The sequence below is a fragment of the Prorops nasuta genome, unplaced genomic scaffold (assembly GCF_024137725.1).
Source record: "Prorops nasuta isolate Cenicafe-Biocafe unplaced genomic scaffold, Cenicafe_Pnas_1.2 PNAS00449, whole genome shotgun sequence".
NCBI lineage: Eukaryota > Metazoa > Arthropoda > Insecta > Hymenoptera > Bethylidae > Prorops > Prorops nasuta.
In genome coordinates this window covers 1-19,334 of record NW_027117245.1, presented here as the reverse complement: position 1 = coordinate 19,334, position 19,334 = coordinate 1, and the positions used below count along the sequence as shown (strand labels likewise).

General features: G+C 35.2%; 1 protein-coding gene across 1 annotated transcript; it reads left to right on the top strand.

Moving 5' to 3' along the window:
- Positions 1–209: 209 nt before the first annotated feature.
- On the top strand, positions 210–18,702 carry LOC136785517 (pikachurin-like; the record flags this gene model as incomplete). The annotated part of the gene is made up of 7 exons (XM_066746567.1): positions 210–349; positions 6,510–6,733; positions 9,303–9,552; positions 12,173–12,459; positions 13,506–13,751; positions 13,923–14,026; positions 14,101–18,702. Coding segments are annotated over 7 exons (1,400 nt in total), but the record flags the coding sequence as incomplete, so codon positions are not given.
- Positions 18,703–19,334: the final 632 nt, after the last annotated feature.

The window sequence follows — 19,334 nt, the reverse complement described above, 5'->3', positions numbered from 1 at the left end:
TCCGTGAAATTTCTAAAGATTCCTGAGAGAGAATACAGCTTGTAGGGGAGGTTTGAAATGAGACTCGATCGGTTTTCTAGCTGAATCGAAGTTTCTTGCGATATTTTTGTCTCGGGGAGAGGACAGTTTTATTGGTTGAGCGCTGTCGGCTTGGCTAGTGGAAGGAAACGACAGGATTTAATAAAAGCACTGATTTATTGTCATTTTAGAGGAATGCACGGCGGACAGGTGCAGCAAGGTGCCGTGTTCCCACGGCGGAAAGTGCCTCACAACTGGCGGCGACACAGCTGTCTGTCTCTGCCCCCTCGGATACACCGGTGATCTCTGCGAAACCAGAGTGGACCTTCAAGTAAGTACTGGCTTAAAAAAAAAACAAACATTCAAACCTACGCATATACAATACAGTTTTTTTATCGTAAAATCTCCAGCACTGCAGAACTTCTCAAGAATCATATAGTATTGGAATCATGAAACGCAAGGAAAATGAATAAAAATTGTTTAACTGTTTTTAAAAAAGAATAGAATTTTAAATATGGAAATACAGAACGTGATCTTTTTATAGAGTTTTTTTTTGAAAATTTAAATTTTTAATATATTATAAGCAAGTTTCAAAGAAGCTAGACGTTCGAGATAAAAAAGCGCGAGGACATTTTTCTTGATTTTCTTGCTTGTCAACTTGTATGAAATTCCTGTCATTGCTCGCCTGTACGTTGGGCGAGTCGTGCGAGCTCAAGGTGGATTTAAAACTAAGTATATATATAGCATGTCCCTATGCAGCCTTCGAGATAAAATCCTGTCTCGGAGTCCATCCCCCTCCCCTCCTTCCCATTCTTCTCCATTTTATATTCTTTTTTGGTCCATCTTCATGAAGCTTTCTCTGCAAGACCTGGCGAAGTTGCTAAGGAAAGAAAAAAGCACTATCAATGCTGTCCTTGACTCTTTCTACACCCCTATACTTTCTTGTCCACTGGTCGACTGTTATATGAAATGTAGAGGGTTCCATGAAATTCTTTTTAATATTTCAGTCCAGGAAACTCTAAGCCATGTCGCACCTATCAAACGAGAAAGCAAAGGACTCCCCCTCCCCCCTCCCCCCCCCCCCCGAGCTTAAATATCTATAATACAAAGTTCCAGCTGTTTTCAAAGTATGCAAACTATACAAACAATCCCTCTAATTTCGTCCATTTTCATAAAGCTTTCCATTGACCTGGCTAAAGTTGCAAAGGAGAGAAAAAGGCACTGTTAATGGAGTGCTTGACTCTTATCACTAGCCCTACCCCTGTTTATTCACTATTTTAAAATATTATAGAAAACCTATATAGCTAAACTTTTTTTTATATTTCAATCTACAGAAAATATCAACTATATCTTACTTATGGAACAGGGAAAATAAAGAACTCTGTCTCATACTTAAATATTTATGATAAAAAATTTCAGCTGTATTCAAAGTATGCAAACTATACAAACAATTCCTCTAATTTCGTCCATTTTCATAAAGCTTTCTATGGACCTGGCTAAAGTGCAAAGGAGAAAAAAAGGCAATGTTAATGGAGTCCTTGACTCTTATCACTATCCCTACCCCTTTTTATTCATTATTTTAAAATGTTATAGAAAAACCTAGCTGAAATTCTTTTTTATATTTCAGTTCAGAATTTTTTAAATGTATCACACTTAGCAAACAAAAAAATATATAGAATTCTGTCCAATGCTTAAATATTTATAATAAAAAATTTCAGCTTTATTCAAAGTATGCAAACTATACAAACAATTTTTCTAATTTCGTACATTTTCATAAAGCTTTCTCAGGACCTGGCTGAAATTGCGAAGGAGAGAAAAAGGCACTGTTAATGGAGTCTCCTTGACACTTATCACTATCCCTACCCCTTTTTATTCGTTATTTTAAAATGTTATAGAAATCTAGCTAAACTTTTTTTTTATATTTCAGTCCACAAAAATTATCAACTATACCTCACTTATCAAACAAAAAAAATAAAAAATTCTGTCCCTTATTTAAATATCTATAAGAAAGAATTCCAGCTGTTTTCAAAGCATGCAAACTACAATTCCTCTAAAATTCAAAATTATTAAACACGTTTGAAAAATATATTCGTTACTAGATCACCCAAAAATTACACCTTTGTGGATAAAAAATATATGAAACAAAACACCTTAATTCTGTGGGAATAAATTTCGATATTGCGATATTTTGAATTTTTATGTTGCGTTCCATTTTTGCGCCATATAATTTCCACATTATAATGCGACGATTTGCATGTGAAAGAGCAATCGATTTGCATGACTTTGTCTCCGTAAGAATCTCCGCTCAACCTTCCCATAACTGTTTTTTAGAGTAAAACATTACTATCGCTATAGACTCGCGATAAATAACCCCGTAAATTATTTTCCAAATTCAATTCTCTACACTCTTCTTACATAAATATAAGTTAGAATTATTTGCATCATTCCATACACAAATAACTTTTATCGCAATGTGCACAAATCTGTAAATTAAACTTGACAAACGGTTATTCTCCATGTTGCAATATTAGTCAAACGTTGCAATTTTCCTATTTTCACTCTGGATACTAATTATATAATATATATATATATATATATATATATATATATAGAACGTCGTTTTCATTGCTTTATATATAATCTTTCAGGTTCGCATTAAAATCGTCTCGTAGTATATACGTTCGTATCGTATATAATTTTGCATCGTAATCAAACGATTTGCATGACTTTGTCTCAATAAAAATTCCTCATTCAACTCTATCATGACTGATTTTTAAAGTGAAACAAAATTCGCAAGACTCACGGTAAAAAAAACCACGTAAAATATTTGCCAAATTCAATTCCCAGCTCTGTTCTTATACAAATACGAGTTACAATTATTTGCATCACTCCATACACGAATAAGTTTTATCGCATCGTGTAAATCTGAAGATTAAACTTGACAAACGGTTATCTTCGATGCCATAATTTTAATCAAACGTTGTAATTTTCCTATTTTCATTGGTAGCTATTTATATATATATATATATATATATATATAGAATGACGTTTTCATTGCTCTATCTATAATCTTGCAGGCTCGCATTAAAATCGTATCGTAGCATATCCCTTCGTATCGTGTATAATTTTACATTACACCCAAACGATTAGCACGACTTTGTCTCGAAAAAAATTCCTCATTCGTCTCATGACTGCTTTTTAAAGTAAAAAAAATACATAAAATATTTGCCAATTTCAATTCTCAGCTCTGTTCTTATACAAATACGAGTTACAATTATTTGCATCACTCTAAACACGAATAACTTTTATCGCATTGTGCATGCACAAATCTGTAAATTAAACATGTCAAACGGTTATCTTCGATGCCATAATTTTAATCGAACTTTGTAATTTTGCCATTTTCATTAGTTACTATATATATATATATAGAACGTCGTTTTGATTGCTTTATCTATAATCTTGCAGGTTCGCATTAAAATCGCATCGTGGCATATCCGTTTGTATCGTAATTTTGCATTACAACTGAACGATTTGCATGTAAAAGAAGGATCGATTTGCATAGCTTTGTGATCTTGCCGCTTTGCCGTCATTTCCTGTGGCTGATTTCAGGAATCGCGGCTTTTTCCCGTCAGCTTTTCACGCGAGGCTGAAGCAGATCCCACGGGAATTCAGGGCCAGGTAACCCCGGGCATTATGCGAGAGTGCCTGTAAGTCGCGAGTCCCCGAGAGACCACTAGTCTCCCTCTCTCTCTCTCTCTCTCTCTCGGTTTGACGTTCGGTGCCTCGAGAAAAGCTTCAATCTCCTTTACGTAACACTCGCTCCTTTCCGTTCCCCCGTTAAGCTTCCGACTCCAAATAAATTAAATGCTTCTTCCCATCAAATTATGCTGAAACACCCCCTCTGCCACGTTTATTCGTTAATGATGAGATTTTCACGAAACAAACGAGTTTAACTTACAACAATCACATTAATTTCTGATATATATAGTAAAAGGATAACAAATTTGTGCTATTTCTTCAATTCGCATTCATTCAACTTTATGGATTCTTCACTATTTAACAGGTTTAAATATAATAAATATTTTGTTTGTATCATTTGAACGCAGCAACAAAGTCCGTGACATACTTTATCAATCGTGAGAAGCACACGTTTCATTCTCTTTTATTAAATTAAGCAAAAATACTCGCAGAATGTTTATTTGTTAATAATAAAATTTTCATGGGACAAAAAAGTTTATCTTATACCAAAATTACATGAATTCCTGATATATATATAAATAAAAAGAAAGCAAATTTATGTTATTTCCTTATTTTGCAACCATTCAATTTTACGTATTCTTCATTATATACCACCAGGTTTAGATATAATAAGTATTTTATTTGTATCATGAACGCTGCAACAAAATTCGTGACGTACTCTATCAATCGCGAGGAACACGTTTCATTGTCGTTCATAAAATTAAGCAAAAACACTGCCAGAATGTTTATTCGTTAATAATAAAATTTTCATGGGACAAAACTCATTTGTCCTATACCAAAATGACATTAATTCGTGACATACATATATATAATAAAAGGGGAACAAATGTGCATTATTTCATCATTTCTCAATAATTCGACTTTAAGCGATGTTCCTTATCGACAGGTAGAAAAATAATAAAAATTTTATTTGTATCGCGAACGTTGCAACAAAGTCGTAGTGACACAGTTTATCGATCACGAGAAGCACGCTTCATTTATTAATTTGCCGCAAGGAATGAAGCTAAAGTACCGATAAAAAATATGCCAAGAGCAAAACGCGGCAGGAAGCTATCAAAGCGACACAGTCATTTTAAAAAGTTTAACAAAAGCCTGATATATTTTTAAATGACCTAGCGCGCATCCGTCAGACCCCTTGTAACATTAAACGTCAGTATTGTATATACATATAAACAATTTGACAATGACGAGTAATCCACGAGTAAATGCGAATGTATATGGGAAAACAATAAATATTGTTCGAAGCGATGAAATTTATTATTTCCAGTGTTTTTCACTTTTATAAAAGTTATCATACTTTTCTGTCAATCAGGTAGAAATAATTGGAGTATTTTTCGCGATTAAAAGCTGCACTGTATATTTTTCTCGCAGCGAATCCTTCGTTCAATGAAATTGGAATTCGCGTGTCAAACAGGTGTGTGTGTGTGTGTGTGTGTGTGTACACTCGGTTCCTCCAGCAATTTGTCGTACAATATAAACGAACGAATGGGAATGAAGTGAGCGAACTTGGTGTATTTGCACCGAGGATCATCTTCCATGTTGTGGAAAATGTGTGGAAAGCGAAGGTGGATTATGCGCAGCTATAAAATATCGATTACAACAATGGCGGAAGCATCAAAGCTCGCCAAAGCCTCGATCTGATAATATTCTTCCCCCATGCCCCCCTCCTTCCCTTCCCCTCACTCATCCCACTTAAACTTCACCGAACTTATATATATATTCCAATATCGAAATTTCATTACGCAATAGTTTCCAATCCATTGAAAATTCCTCTTCGAGTTTGTCCGATTTCTTTGTAAATGCCTGACTACTGAACGCCAGTAGTAATATCGATAATTACACCGACGTCTGGAAGGAACGCTTTCGAGGCACAAATTCGGGATTGAAAAAATGTGTAATCGTTATTAGGAGTAATTTTGAAGAAAATGGTATTGTGTAAGGTGTAAAATATTCTAGATTGCAAACACTTATGGAGTAGCTATATAAATTCTTCTTCGAGTTTTGTTCGATTTCTCTGTAAACGTCTAACTACTGAAAGCCAGTAGTAATATCGATAATTACACCAACATTGAAACAGAACGCTTTCGAAGCACAAATTTGAAGCTGAAGTAATACGTAACGATTATTACGAGTAATTTTGAACAAAATAGAGACGACTAGGGTAAATTATTTTAGATCTCAAATACTTATATGAAGCGGCTTTATACGACTGAACGCTAAATTCGTCTTCGAGTTTTGTTGGATTCCTTTGTGAATGTCTCACTACTGAACGTCAGTAGCAATATCAATAATTACACCAACGTCACAAAACAAATGCTTTTGAGGAACAAATTCGAAGCTAAAAAAATAAGTAAAATTAATTAATACATATTTTTGCACAAAATGGTATCTACTAGGGTAAAATATTCCAAGTATCAAACACTTGTGAAACAGCTTTATACCACTGAACCCTATCTCCTATTTTACTCACAAAAAAGTATCTCTTGCATACTACCGCTCTTTGACGTAAATCTGTGTTATAATAATAATAATAATATAACTGCAGTACAGAGGTTTACTCAACGATTCAGTGTGGGATCCACGTGTAATCGTAAACGTTTACTGCAGCTTGACTTTTAAAGTCCCCATTACACACGAGAAAAAGAGGCAAAATTGATATTTGACCTTAATGAAATTTAAATGAAACATGAGAAGATAAATAATGGAAGAACCGTGTACATAATAAATTTCAGGTTCCGTCCTTCAATGGATCTTCTTACCTGCGATATCCTGGATTAGCGGATACATCGTTGTCTTGGCTCGAATTGGCCGTCACGCTGAAGCCAAGTGCACCAGACGGCGTGATACTTTACAATGGTCATCACAGCGACGCAACTGGCGACTTTATTGCCCTTTATCTCTCGGCAGGACACGTGCAATTCACCTTTGACCTCGGCACAGGACCCGCTACTATACGGTAAGCTCGTATTTCTCGACTCTTGAGAAATTTCAGTGAAAATAAAAGAGCCGTCCTAAATATTGAAATGGTAAAAATGAAATATAATATATAATACTAGATAGGGAGGAGGGAGATAAAGGTATGTTTGTACGTGAGAAAGCGAAGATTGTGCAATAGTGAAGAGAGGGGTGGCTTTGGGGGGTGGAGGGGGGTTATATAGGAGGAACAGGGTAGAGGTTTCAATCAAAGGGAGTTCTGCACAGAGATATTAACTATTTGGTGGCAGCAGACGTGGGCTATAATATAAAGCCGAGGAAGCTTTATTGCATACTTTATCCGGGCAGGCTCGGTGGTTTCCGTGAAGTTTCCTGTAATAAAAGTAGTGTAGGTGTCAGGAATCGAAAGTCCTTATTAAATTTGTTAGTTTCTTGTGCTCTGGTATACACTCGAAATTAAAAAACATATAGTTTATCGCAGTCGACCAAAGTTTTATCAATTTTCCCAGCTAGTGCATTTTGCATATTCAACAATATTCGGCTCGGCGTTAATTAATTTGTGAATTTTACATATTTTATATACGCGATCGCAATTAGTCATTAGGCTAAATGCCATAATTGCAGCAATTATTCATGCGATTTGCATTTTTACCCTTGCAGATGAATGTCTGATAATATTCCCATCCAATTATTCAGTTGAATAAATTTATATGACATATTATAATGGGACGGTACTGGCTAATAAGATAAATTTTAACGAAACACTCTTGACCCCGTGCGCGCTTGATGTAATTTCGCCAGAATGCCAGCTTTCTGCACAGAGAAAGGATCGCCAGTCGTTTTATTGCCTTGCTAAATGGCATTTCTTATTATTATCAGCTCGCGCCACTCCGAGACTGCCATACAACTCTGCCTTTAATTGAATACTTGGCTTTCTCATTATTCGACCCAATTCGTATCACAAAATATTCCAACAAACTCCAATAAAGCGTTGAATTATTGAAAAATACCTTTTCCACTTTACTTTACCGAATCATGCGAATTTCACAATTTATTTATATTTGCCTCCATGAATAATTTTGTCCTTGTATTATCGTTATTCGATTATACAGATATACGTTTTCCAAATTAATAATTCAATTACATTTCGATTTACTATTTCTATCGTACGTATAGACAAAATTTTAATCGCTGAAAATTACAAGCGATGCTCAAAGGGGTGAGCTTGCAAGCTTTCGCCATAAATTATTTTAAGTCGTTAAGAGCTGGTAAAATGAAAAAAAAAACCACGAGGATAGAAAGAATTTTTAGCGAAGCTTTTTTGATTTTCTCTGTCAATTCAAATTGTACACCTATAAATGGTCAAACGAGTGATATGCTGTACACTTAATCACCAAAGGCTCTCGATCATTTTTCTGCAAAATTATTTCCATGTATAGGATGTTTTTCGCCATAAATTATTTCGAGAAGTTAAGAACAGTCAAAATGGAAGAAACGATGAGAATAGAAAGAAGTTGAAGTAAAAATTTGCTGATTTTCACTGTGAATTCAAATTGTTGACCTATACGAATTGACAAAAATAAGTGACACATCAGTTATATAATCGCTAAAGGCTCTCGATCGTTTTTCTACAAAATTATTTCCAGGTATAGAATGTTTTTTGCCATAAATTATTTCCAGTCGTTCAGAGCTGGTAAAATAAAAAAACGACCAAAATAGAAAGAACTGTAAGCAAAAATTTGCTGATTTTCACTGTGTGAAATCAAATTATAGATATATGGACAATCAAACAAGTGATACGCTATATACTCAATCAATAATAAAGGTTCTCAGTATTTTTTCTGCAAAATTATTTTTCCACATAGGTATAGGATGATTTTTGCCATAAATTACTTTGAGTCGTTCAAAGCTGGTATAATGAAAAAGCGACGAGGATCAGTAGAGTTTACAAAATGTTGTGGCATCTAGGGAAAGCTGCAGGGGGCCTTTCTTGTCTCGGCTCTCGTGAATGCGAATGAAGTTTGCCAACGGATGTTATTTCACGGGACGTGGAGGTTGGAAAGCGAAAGAAATCGAGACGGATGTTTATCGAGCAGCGCTCGATATAAAGCGAAATTCCCAAAGACGTCTCATCGAACGACACCGCGTGCCCGAAATTTCCTTCATTTCCATTTCTCCTCGGCACTTATACTTCCCCGCTTCTTATATATATATATACCACACTGCAATTTAATCCAGAAATTTCAACGAGACTGCTCGCTTTTTCATCCAAATTATACGTTATCCTCGCCCAAATGCAGCTTGGCTGGAAAAAGAAGAAAATTAAGTAGTACAAACCTTAAATTGAGCGCTACAGGCACGAGTAGTTAATTTTCATTTTACTATATTATACAAATAGTATCGTTGAATTTCGTGGAAAGTATAAAAAAATAGAAAATAACTGGAGGAAGAGGATAAGGGAGTTTGCGCAGTGGAGAGAGAGAGAGAGTAATGAATCAGGAAATATTTAGAACGTTTAATTTCACTGCTGGAGGATTTAATGGAGTTAAAGGGAGAAAAGTTGCGCTGGATAACTCGTGGTAATTATACAGGAGCGAGTACCCGGTGAAGCTGGGGGAATGGGTGGGGGTCCGAGTGTCGAGGACTGGTCGAATGGCGTCCTTGGAGGTCGAGGACTATCCTCCGCAGGAGATCCTGGCGCCCGGGGCTTTCACGCAGCTTTCTCTTCCCCTCAATCTCTACCTGGGAGGTGCGCCAAGTCCTGACATGTATTCGCCCAAAATGAAAAGCACCGCGAGCTTCGTTGGCTGCATACAAACGGTGATTTTAAACAGTCGTGAGGTAAGCAACAATTTAATTTTCTAATGGGGCTTTGTACCACTTGAATCGTACCAGAACGTTCATCTGCATAAATATTAATTTTTCATTGGACAATTCTATATAAAAAATATCCATGTTTTCCTAAAAATTTCTTAGATTTTATTTAATAGAGTCTTTTTGACAAATGGTACACTCTGTGCGCTACTTAAATATTTTTATAGAGACATTTTAAACAGTCGTGAGGTAAACAACAATTTAATTTTCTAATGGGGCTTTGTACCACTTGAATCGTACCAGAACGTTCATCTGCATAAATATTAATTTTTCATTGGAAAATTCTATATAAAAAATATCCATGTTTTCCTAAAAATTTCTTAGATTCCATTTAACAAAGTGTTTTCGACAAATGATACATACTGCACTACTTAAATATATTTATAGAGACTAACACAGTAGAAAAGAATGAAATTTTATTTACTTTGGATATTAATTTTGTGGACGTTATATATATATGTTGGAGAGCACAGATCAATTCCACTACACTAATTTATTGCCAAGTCATTACCTTTGCAACCCTATCTATCCTAGTGCCATCACATAACTGGTCTAATGAACTCTGCTCATCCCTTTTTAATTTGTAGTTTATTTACTATTCAATTTTTATGTTACTAACTCCGATTTGTTTACGTATTGTCGAACCTAATGGTAATTACTTTTCTTCGGTATACCACCAGCCCTCCACAACTACCTATACTATATATACCTATACATATCTAACCATATTTCCTCACCTGATCACTCGCTGACATAGCTTTCCCAACCTATATATATGAGCAATTCCACCAATTCGGGAACTGGTTAAACCGACGCACATCCCAGTTTTTTTTTATATGCTCAGATCTTGTACTCTTTATCGAAAAATGATTCTCTAATTTTTTTCAGAATTTTTTATCCATTATTTACGACGTGGTTATATTGGAAAGTTTTTAATTTTAAGTACGTCCTATCTTTTAATTTATTTTCCATACTTTTTCAAATAACTTAATAAATTTTTTTCACACATGATTTCCATGTAAAAAAATCTCACCTTTCCAATGAAATAATTGTTTTTCTAGTAATATCACTTTATACCGAAGAAATTAGCGTTTAAAGTATAAAAATCAATTTTTCAGGAAATGCCTATTTTTTTTTTTTTTTTAGTATTTTTTTCGTAAAGTTGAGAAAATTTTACATGGAACCTGTAACTTTTAAAAAGGGATTCCTATTAAAACTCGTCGAATCGATAATAATAAAATTAAAAAAAAGAAATAATAAATAGTTTACCACAAGTATTATAGACTATCTCGATTCTTATGGACTTTTTTTCCAAGTACGACACTAGAGCCTGTAAAATTTATTCGAAATTACTTAATTTTATTTCTGTAAGTGCCGGTGTCTTTGCGTAAAAATCGGGATTACGTAGGAGTACCAGATTAAATTTTTTTCATTGTAGTAATAGCTCCCCCAATATGTTTTTTCTACTCTGTATATCATTTTTTATTTTTAAATCAACTTCAAACCTACAAATTTTAAACTTTAAACTTTCAAAACAAGAGTATATTTAGAGTTGAGGAACAAAACATTTAGGTTGGTACTCCTACGTAATATCGACTTTTACGTAAAGACACCGGCACTTACAGTAATAAAATTAAGTCATTTCGAATAAATATTACAGGCTCCCTAGTGTCATACTTGGAAAAAACGTCCCTAAGAATCGAGATAGTCCATAATACTTGCGGTAAACTATTTATTATTTCTTTTTTTTAATTTTATTATTATCGATTCGACGAGTTTTAATAGGAATCCCATTTTGAAAGTTACAGGTTCCATGTGAAATTTTCTCAACTTTACGAAAAAAATACTAAAAAAAAAATAGGCATTTCCTGAAAAATTGATTTTTATACTTTAAACGCTAATTTCTTCGGTATAAAGTGATGTTACTAGAAAAACAATTATTCCATTGGAAAGGTGAGATTTTTTTTCATGGAAATCATGTGTGAAAAAAATTTATTAAGTTATTTGAAAAAGTATGGAAAATAAATTAAAAGATAGGACGTGCTTAAAATTAAAAACTTTCCAATATAACTATGTCATAAATAATGGATAAAAGATTCTGACAAAAATTAGAGAATCATTTTTGAATAAAGAATACAAGATCTGAGAATATCAAAAAATTCTGGGATGTGCGTCGGTTTAACCAGTTCCCGAATTGGTGGAATTGCTCATATATGTATAAAACGTGCAAAATTACAAAAATAATTTTTTTCTCACATAATTGGTTTAATGAACTCTGCTTATCCCCTCCCAGCCTCTACTTTATTCATTTTTCTTTCCACTTTTACATTACTAACACCGATTTGTTTAATCATTATAGAACCCAATGGTAATAACTTTCCCTCAACACACCACCACCCCTTCGCAACTATCTCTATCTATATATCTACCATATATTTCCCCATCTAATCACTCGCTTACATAGCTTTTCCAACCTATACATATATATATATATATCGTGAAAAAATCATAAAAATAATTTTTTTTTCGAGAGAGAAATTTTTGCTGGTCGAGTTGGAAGTTTGAGCTTAATTGGTGATGCCAACAGGTCGGTATTTTGGCCGAAGCGCTTGGCGGCGTGAATGTGGGAAATTGTGGACATGCCTGCGAGGCGAGACCGTGCGGTGATGCGGAATGTCGACCGCTGAGGGAGCGGTTCACCTGCCGATGTCGTCCGGGCGTCCCCCACCCTTGCCCAGCGCCCGATGACTACAAACCCCTCGCAACCTCCCCAGCCAGGCCAAACATCCTCGCAAGCAGAAACGAAAAAACCGTACCGAGCTTCACTGGCAGCGAGAGCTACCTTCACTACAACGATGCTGACACCATGAAGAGGTTCTTTTCCCACTTTCCTTCACTTCAACACGCGTCACCCTCAATGATTTTCACCTTTAGTTTAAACACTGAACTCTCTTCTTTATACTGGTTGTCCTTTAATTTATACTTAAATTGTTTAATAGTAAAATTGTCACGTGGCATATACAGTCCAATGTTATAGGATCAAATCAAAAATAAGTCGAGTAAAGAACTGACTCTGAATAGAAAATTGTTGGAAAATTGTTTCATTTAACCTTAATTTAATTTTAAGATTTACTACTGGTTAAAATTTCTAAAATCATCCTAAGTTCAGTATAAATTTTTTGAATGAATCGAGATGAATTTTTGCTAAATAATGACATAAAAATTGTTTAAACTATGCTATACAAAACAGACTAATTCCAATTTTCCTTAGATGAAATTGTATCGTCAATTTGATAAATAATTTTGTGTTTCAGTGCACCGTGTATAATTTTCAGCTTCGGTTTAAACACAAAATTACTTGATACTGATTATCCTTTGACATATAAATTGTTTAATGCTAAAATTGTCACGTTGCATATACGTCCAATGTTAGGATCAAATAAAAAATACTCGAGAAAAGAACTGACTCTGAATAGAAAATCCTTGTAAGCTTGTTTGATTTAACCTTAATTTAATTTAAAAATTTACTACTGGTTAAAACTCCTGAAATCCTCCTTTAGTAGATTCAGTATAAATTCATTTAACGAGTTAAGAATTACCTTCGCCAAATAATAACAAAAAAAGTACATAAATCATACTAAACAAAACAGACGAATTCCAATTTTCCTTTGATAAAATACAATAGCGTCAATTTGGTAAATTTTCCTGTAAGAATTATTTCAATAACGTTACACACAGAAATCGATGAATCATTATGATAATACACCAAATAAACCACATGAAAATTGCATAATGGACTTTCACCAATTTCCTTGACACATTTAAAACACACCACAACGCCTCCCCCCATTCAATCTCTTTACTCCATTCGCAAATTCTACATCTTTACTCACACACACACACACACCTTCAAATTACAGGATAATAAGCTACAGAGTGGACATCAATATGAGATTCCGAGCGAGCAGTAGCAACGGACTGTTATTATGGAGCGGTCGCCAATCGGATCCTCAGGAGCAGAAGGACGAGAACGATGATTTTCTTGCCCTTGGCTTGAAACAGGGCTACCTAACGCTCGCCTATAATCTCGGATCGGGCGAGGCAGTGCTCAGATACAATTTGACCAGACTGGACGATGATTTGTGGCATCGAGTTCGTGCTGTTAGGTAACCAAACCAATTCCTCGACTAACAATGCTGTTCATTATGGGACAGATTAAATTACTCGCAATTTATATTGGAAACGATCGTGTATTCCATTATACATACATATACATAGACATTTTGTAAGCAGGTGTGCAATGACTTTATCGAATATCGAATTTCTCTTGGCTTCAGGAACGAACAATGGGCTTCTCTGGTCGTCGATAGTGGAACAGGTGTCTCCGCGTCGTCCCCTGGACAGCTCAGGCAATTAAACACAGATACTGGTCTCTATATTGGTGAGAAATTTAATAATTTATAAAATACTTATATATATATTTAAGAATAATTAATAATGCAAATGAATTTTCAGGTGGAGCACCGGACATAGTGAGGACGACAGGTGGAAGATACACGAAAGGAATTGTTGGTTGTATCAGTGATTTGATCCTGGACACCGATTTCTCGGTACCACTCTTGTCGCCGGAACAATCGACCAACACACACTCGTGTATACCCTGAGGACCGATGTGGTTCCTCCGTGGCCATCAGGTCGGCTCCAGCGGACCTCGAGCAGCTGAAAGGAATGCAAAGTTGCGATGAGAATGAAAGAGTGAGAGAGACAGAGGGAGAATAAGAGCGTGGAGAACGGAAAAGGAAATTTTCAAGTGGGTCATTGAACGATGTAAGGACGACAGAAGGAGTAGGAAGATGCACGAAGGGAATCGTTGGTTGTATCGGTGGTTCCATCTTGGATACCGATTTTTCGGTGCTGTTGTTTTGTCGCTGGAACAATCAACACACGCTCGTGTATAAGACCCTGAGGACTCTGAAGACCTTGAGGACCCTGTGGTTCCCACGTGGCCATCAGGTTGACTCCAGTGGACCTTGAAGAACTGAAAGGAACGCAAAGTTGCGATGATAATGAAAGAGTGAGAGAGACAGATATAAAGTAAGAGTGTGGAAAGGGAAATTTTCAAGTGGATCACTGGACGTCGCAAGGACGACAGGATTAGGAAGATGCACGAAAGAATCGTTGGTTGTATCCAATATTTCCATCCTGGATACCGATTTTTCGGTACCATCGTTGTCTCTAGAACAGTCAACCAACGCACACTCGTGTATACCCTGAGGACCCTGTGGTTTCCACGTGGCCATCAGGTTGGCTCCAGTGGACCTTGAACAGTTGAAAGGACACAGAGTTGTGCAGAAGGATCGAAGAGTGAAGAGGAGAGCGTAGGAGTGTGGAAAACAAGGAATTAGAGAGGATGATTCGTCGTAGACTATACAGGCTGTTCACAAGAATTTTTGTACAGACTTATCCCTCCCAAAACAAGAATCCCTCCCCCTACGTGCCAGGGGAACCAATCGTGTCACAGAACGGACGACAGAGATGGATAACACGTTGTATATATTAATTAGTCTTGTGCAATCGAGCACGAGAGGCTCCGTTCATCAGCCAGTGATATCCTTTCTGTGACAACTTACCGACAACGTGTGCAGAGAGAGTCTCTTCTTGCAACGCCCATCGACAAACTGTACAAATTCCAAGTTAAAACGATTCCCATTCTTAACTGACTTTACGTGCTCCGTTCCGTCGTCGGACTCATCGAGCTCTTAAACTCTTCTTAAACGTGTCTTTATCATAAACGTCCACTGAAATCTTAAGATTTTAAATTGTATTCGTAACTCGGAGGTTTTATCCAATCATATTTAATGAATTATTCGAGTTTCTCGTGTGCTTCTTTGTGCAAACTAGATAACAAGTGTAGATTATTTTTTCTGATAAACAAATTGCAAAATTGAATTTAAACCAAAACCTTTCTCAAGATTTCAGTAAAAATTAACGATGGAAAAGTTCCACTATATAATAATTAACGAATTACTGAATTTCCATATATATTTCATTTAGAAAAATAGACACAAGTCTATTTAAAAAATTGAATGAAGTGGACGTTTTACGGCAGAGATGCATTTCGAAGGATTGGTTAGGCGTGAGGAAGAAGTTGTCACGGTGGGGCGTTAAACGAATCGTCTATAAATGTTTTCCGACGAGACTAGCGATAGCGAGAACGCATTTGGCCTAAAGTGAATGTGCGAGAGAACCACCCCTCCGGGTCAATTTTTTTATCAAGTCCTCCGACCGGGACGTTTATATCAATTGGAAAATACTTCATTCCTATATATACATACCACGTTAGATTTCATTCTAAAACGAAAATGGAATATAACTGGTGAGTCAGGATCTCTCAGATCACGTCCAGAAACGACGAGCACGTTCTCAGATGAGAGGGGACTTTTGTAATGGTGTAGCATTTTTCACGATTTCTTCTAGCGATTAAGTCACGCGTACGTAAGTACAAGCAGCTAAACGTCCAAATATACTTTTGTTTTACGAAGAGAGAAAGGGTGAGACACAATGAGAGAGAGAGAGAGAGAGAAAATTAGTATAGCGAATAAACAAGAATATAGCTCGTGAAATCCGACGAGAACGACTATGATTGGTGGACCAAAGTTTCAACGTGGAATATAACAAGCGCGATGGAAATTTCGCTTGATTGTTTGTTGCGAAGGAAAGGTTGTTTTTTCGCTTTTTGCAAAGCTTGAGGGTTTACACCAAGTATTAAAATGTTTGTCAGTTTGCTATATAGTAAAGCAAGAATTATTGCGATTGATACCGGTCGGAAGAATTTATGTCAATACGTATACACATCATATCGTAATATGGGAGAAGGCAAGAACAAAAAAGTAAGGAATATAGGGTTATAAGAAATAAATATATTATATAAATATATATATATATATTATATATTTAAATCTTTTTGTTTCACCGAGCGTTATTTTAAAAAGACCTGTTCGAGAAACATCACAAAAGCAATCGGCTATAGTCAATTTTGTACGAAGATTATTTTCTTGAAGCTAAAAATAATATAGTAATTATAAATGGTAGTCAAGTAGAAGATTAACGATAAGGGATTATTGAATTGAAAAAAAAATGCGATTTGAGTATAGTAACACCACAGAATAATTTTAGCCTATTTCAAGGGCACGTTTTCTAGCGTAATTCAATGTTCGGAAACGTAAATGTGTATAATATTTCTTACACCGAGTGATGCAAAGCTTAAATACGTGTAAATTCTAAAACGTAAAACGTTAACTTTGTATAGCAATTTCGTTCAGTTTTTTCTTTTTATTAAGAGATTCTTGCGACTTTCGATTTTAATATATCAAAACTTCCACAAGGAAATTAAATCATAAAAGCTGATTGGAGAACGTAGAGCAATAATAAAAGATATCATTGGTAGAAACTATTTTAACGTATTTTTTTCGACATGTGTTGAACACTCTAGGAAAATAATTGATTGTTTTTACGTTTGCGAGGCGAATCGATTGTATTCGAAAAACATTCCTGTGTATAATACTCCCTAATTGCATTATCGCATTGTTAACGATACGTGAAAAAAAAACGAAATATGCTTTTTACCCCCACTATACTATTCTTGCACAACCGATCGAAGCTTTAAAGAAAACATTCTCTCGAATAATAATCACCGTCTTTTTCGTGCTTCGCACATCTTCGTTCTGACTTTCAAATTTTCGCGGCAAACGCCATTTCCGGTAGTCAGAATTGTGATTGGACGAAGGAAAACTTGCAGAAATCAACAAGAGAATTGGATCCGGAATACCGATCGATTCATTGGACGTTGATAATTGTTATAACAGATCATGTAAATTGATTCTTTCGATCCATTGGCAAAAAGTGAGTGTGTGTGTGTGTGTGTGAGAGAGAGTGTGTGGGAGTGTGTAATATGTGATTAGAATTAAAATGCGTGTGCTCTTCGAGGATTTCCTTTCCTGTTTTCTTCTTCTGCGATTATTCATACTGCCAATTTTTGTCCCGTTAAATTCTTTGATCAATAATTAAGGTTAAGTTAGATAAATGAATTTGGTCAATGGAAAATTGAGGTTAGGGAAAATTGTGCAATATTCCACGATGAGTGCACGCGCACCGAGGCTGAGCGTGAACGTACTTGCACCGTACTCACACAAGATCTAAGAATATCTGGATATCAGCTAGATCAAAGCAAAACAAAGTACTTTATTGAAAAAAATATCATACATATTAATACATAATAGGAGATAATATATTATTACTAAATATTAAATTAATATATGATGCTATATTAACTATTTCTATTATGTCCGTCTGCAAAGTCTATTAGAAGAGTCTATCCTGTCAAAATATTCTTGCAACCCAAGCGAATATCCTCGAATACATATGTATATACATATATGTCGTGTGTGTATGCATGTATGTATGCAGATAGGTCGAAAATAATTTTTTCATATTTCGACGCTTGGAAGATATGAAAAAAAAGTTGTCGAGTGACATAAAAAAAAATGGCGTAACGGTATTTCGTGGAAACACATTTCCACGTTTCTTGCTATTAGTTCGAAATTTAAAGAACAATGAAAACATTTTTCATCATAAACCACTGAAAAATTCGTGAAACGAACATGAAAGATCTCTTTATAATACTCGGGTGAGAGGATGAGATATGAGAGAGAAGCTCCGTAAATTCTCTGATCCATGATGATAATCATTAAATAAAGCTGTGAGTAAATTGCTCGCATGAAAAATCTGCTTTCTTTTTTTTTAGAAAATGTTTCTGAATTTTTCTATTCTCTGCAAAAGATCTGCACTATAGTGACTACAATAAGCTCAGCGATATCAAACTTTTAAGGCTTTGAGGAACCCTACTTAATAGCGGTTTGTTCAATTTGAATCTAGAAATATTTCTTTGAAAATTGATCATTTTAATGTGATTAAGCATATCCTTAATACGTGCAAGCCTTGAGAGGAATTTTTGAAGAAACGCGGCAAGCTTGCACAAATTAACGAACTCTTGACAAACTCTGTAAACACTCTAAACACATGTAATTATTTAATAAATTGTATATGTATATGTTTGAACACGCAGTGATATAAAGTCATATGAACTACGAGCAAGTGTGTGTCTCAGCTCACGTTGTCAAAGCATCAATAAAAGTGAATTTTTCAAGTTTTGATAATTTCTTCCACCCATGACATTAAAAATTTTTAAATATATGAAAATTAGTGTATCTGCTTTAATAAATATTTTGTTACATTCCAAATATTCCAATGTCCAACAAAAGTAAAATAAATACGTAAAAATAATGTCTCACTGCTCTGTGGTAAAATTATTCGAGAATCGATAATAAAGTTCGGTGATATCTCGATACTCTCCGTTTCGATATATCGAAAAGTCCATTAATAATTGATTCGATTCGAGTATCGATATTTTTCTCGCGTGAACGAGATTTTAATTGTCATCATAATAATAAATTTGTTTAAGTTGTACTACATAGAGAGGTTAGTTTTTCATAAGTTTATGCGTATCCTGTCACAAACCACAATAAGCTTTCAATATGCCAGCAACAGCGATGCATAAATTTATAACTTTTATTGGATTAGTATCAATACTCCACGCAGCTTATTCAGCAGCACAGCGTATGTCAAAAAATACCATCCCTTTACTTATTCATTGATAAGTTGATTTCTAACAAAACATTTTCTTCCAGATC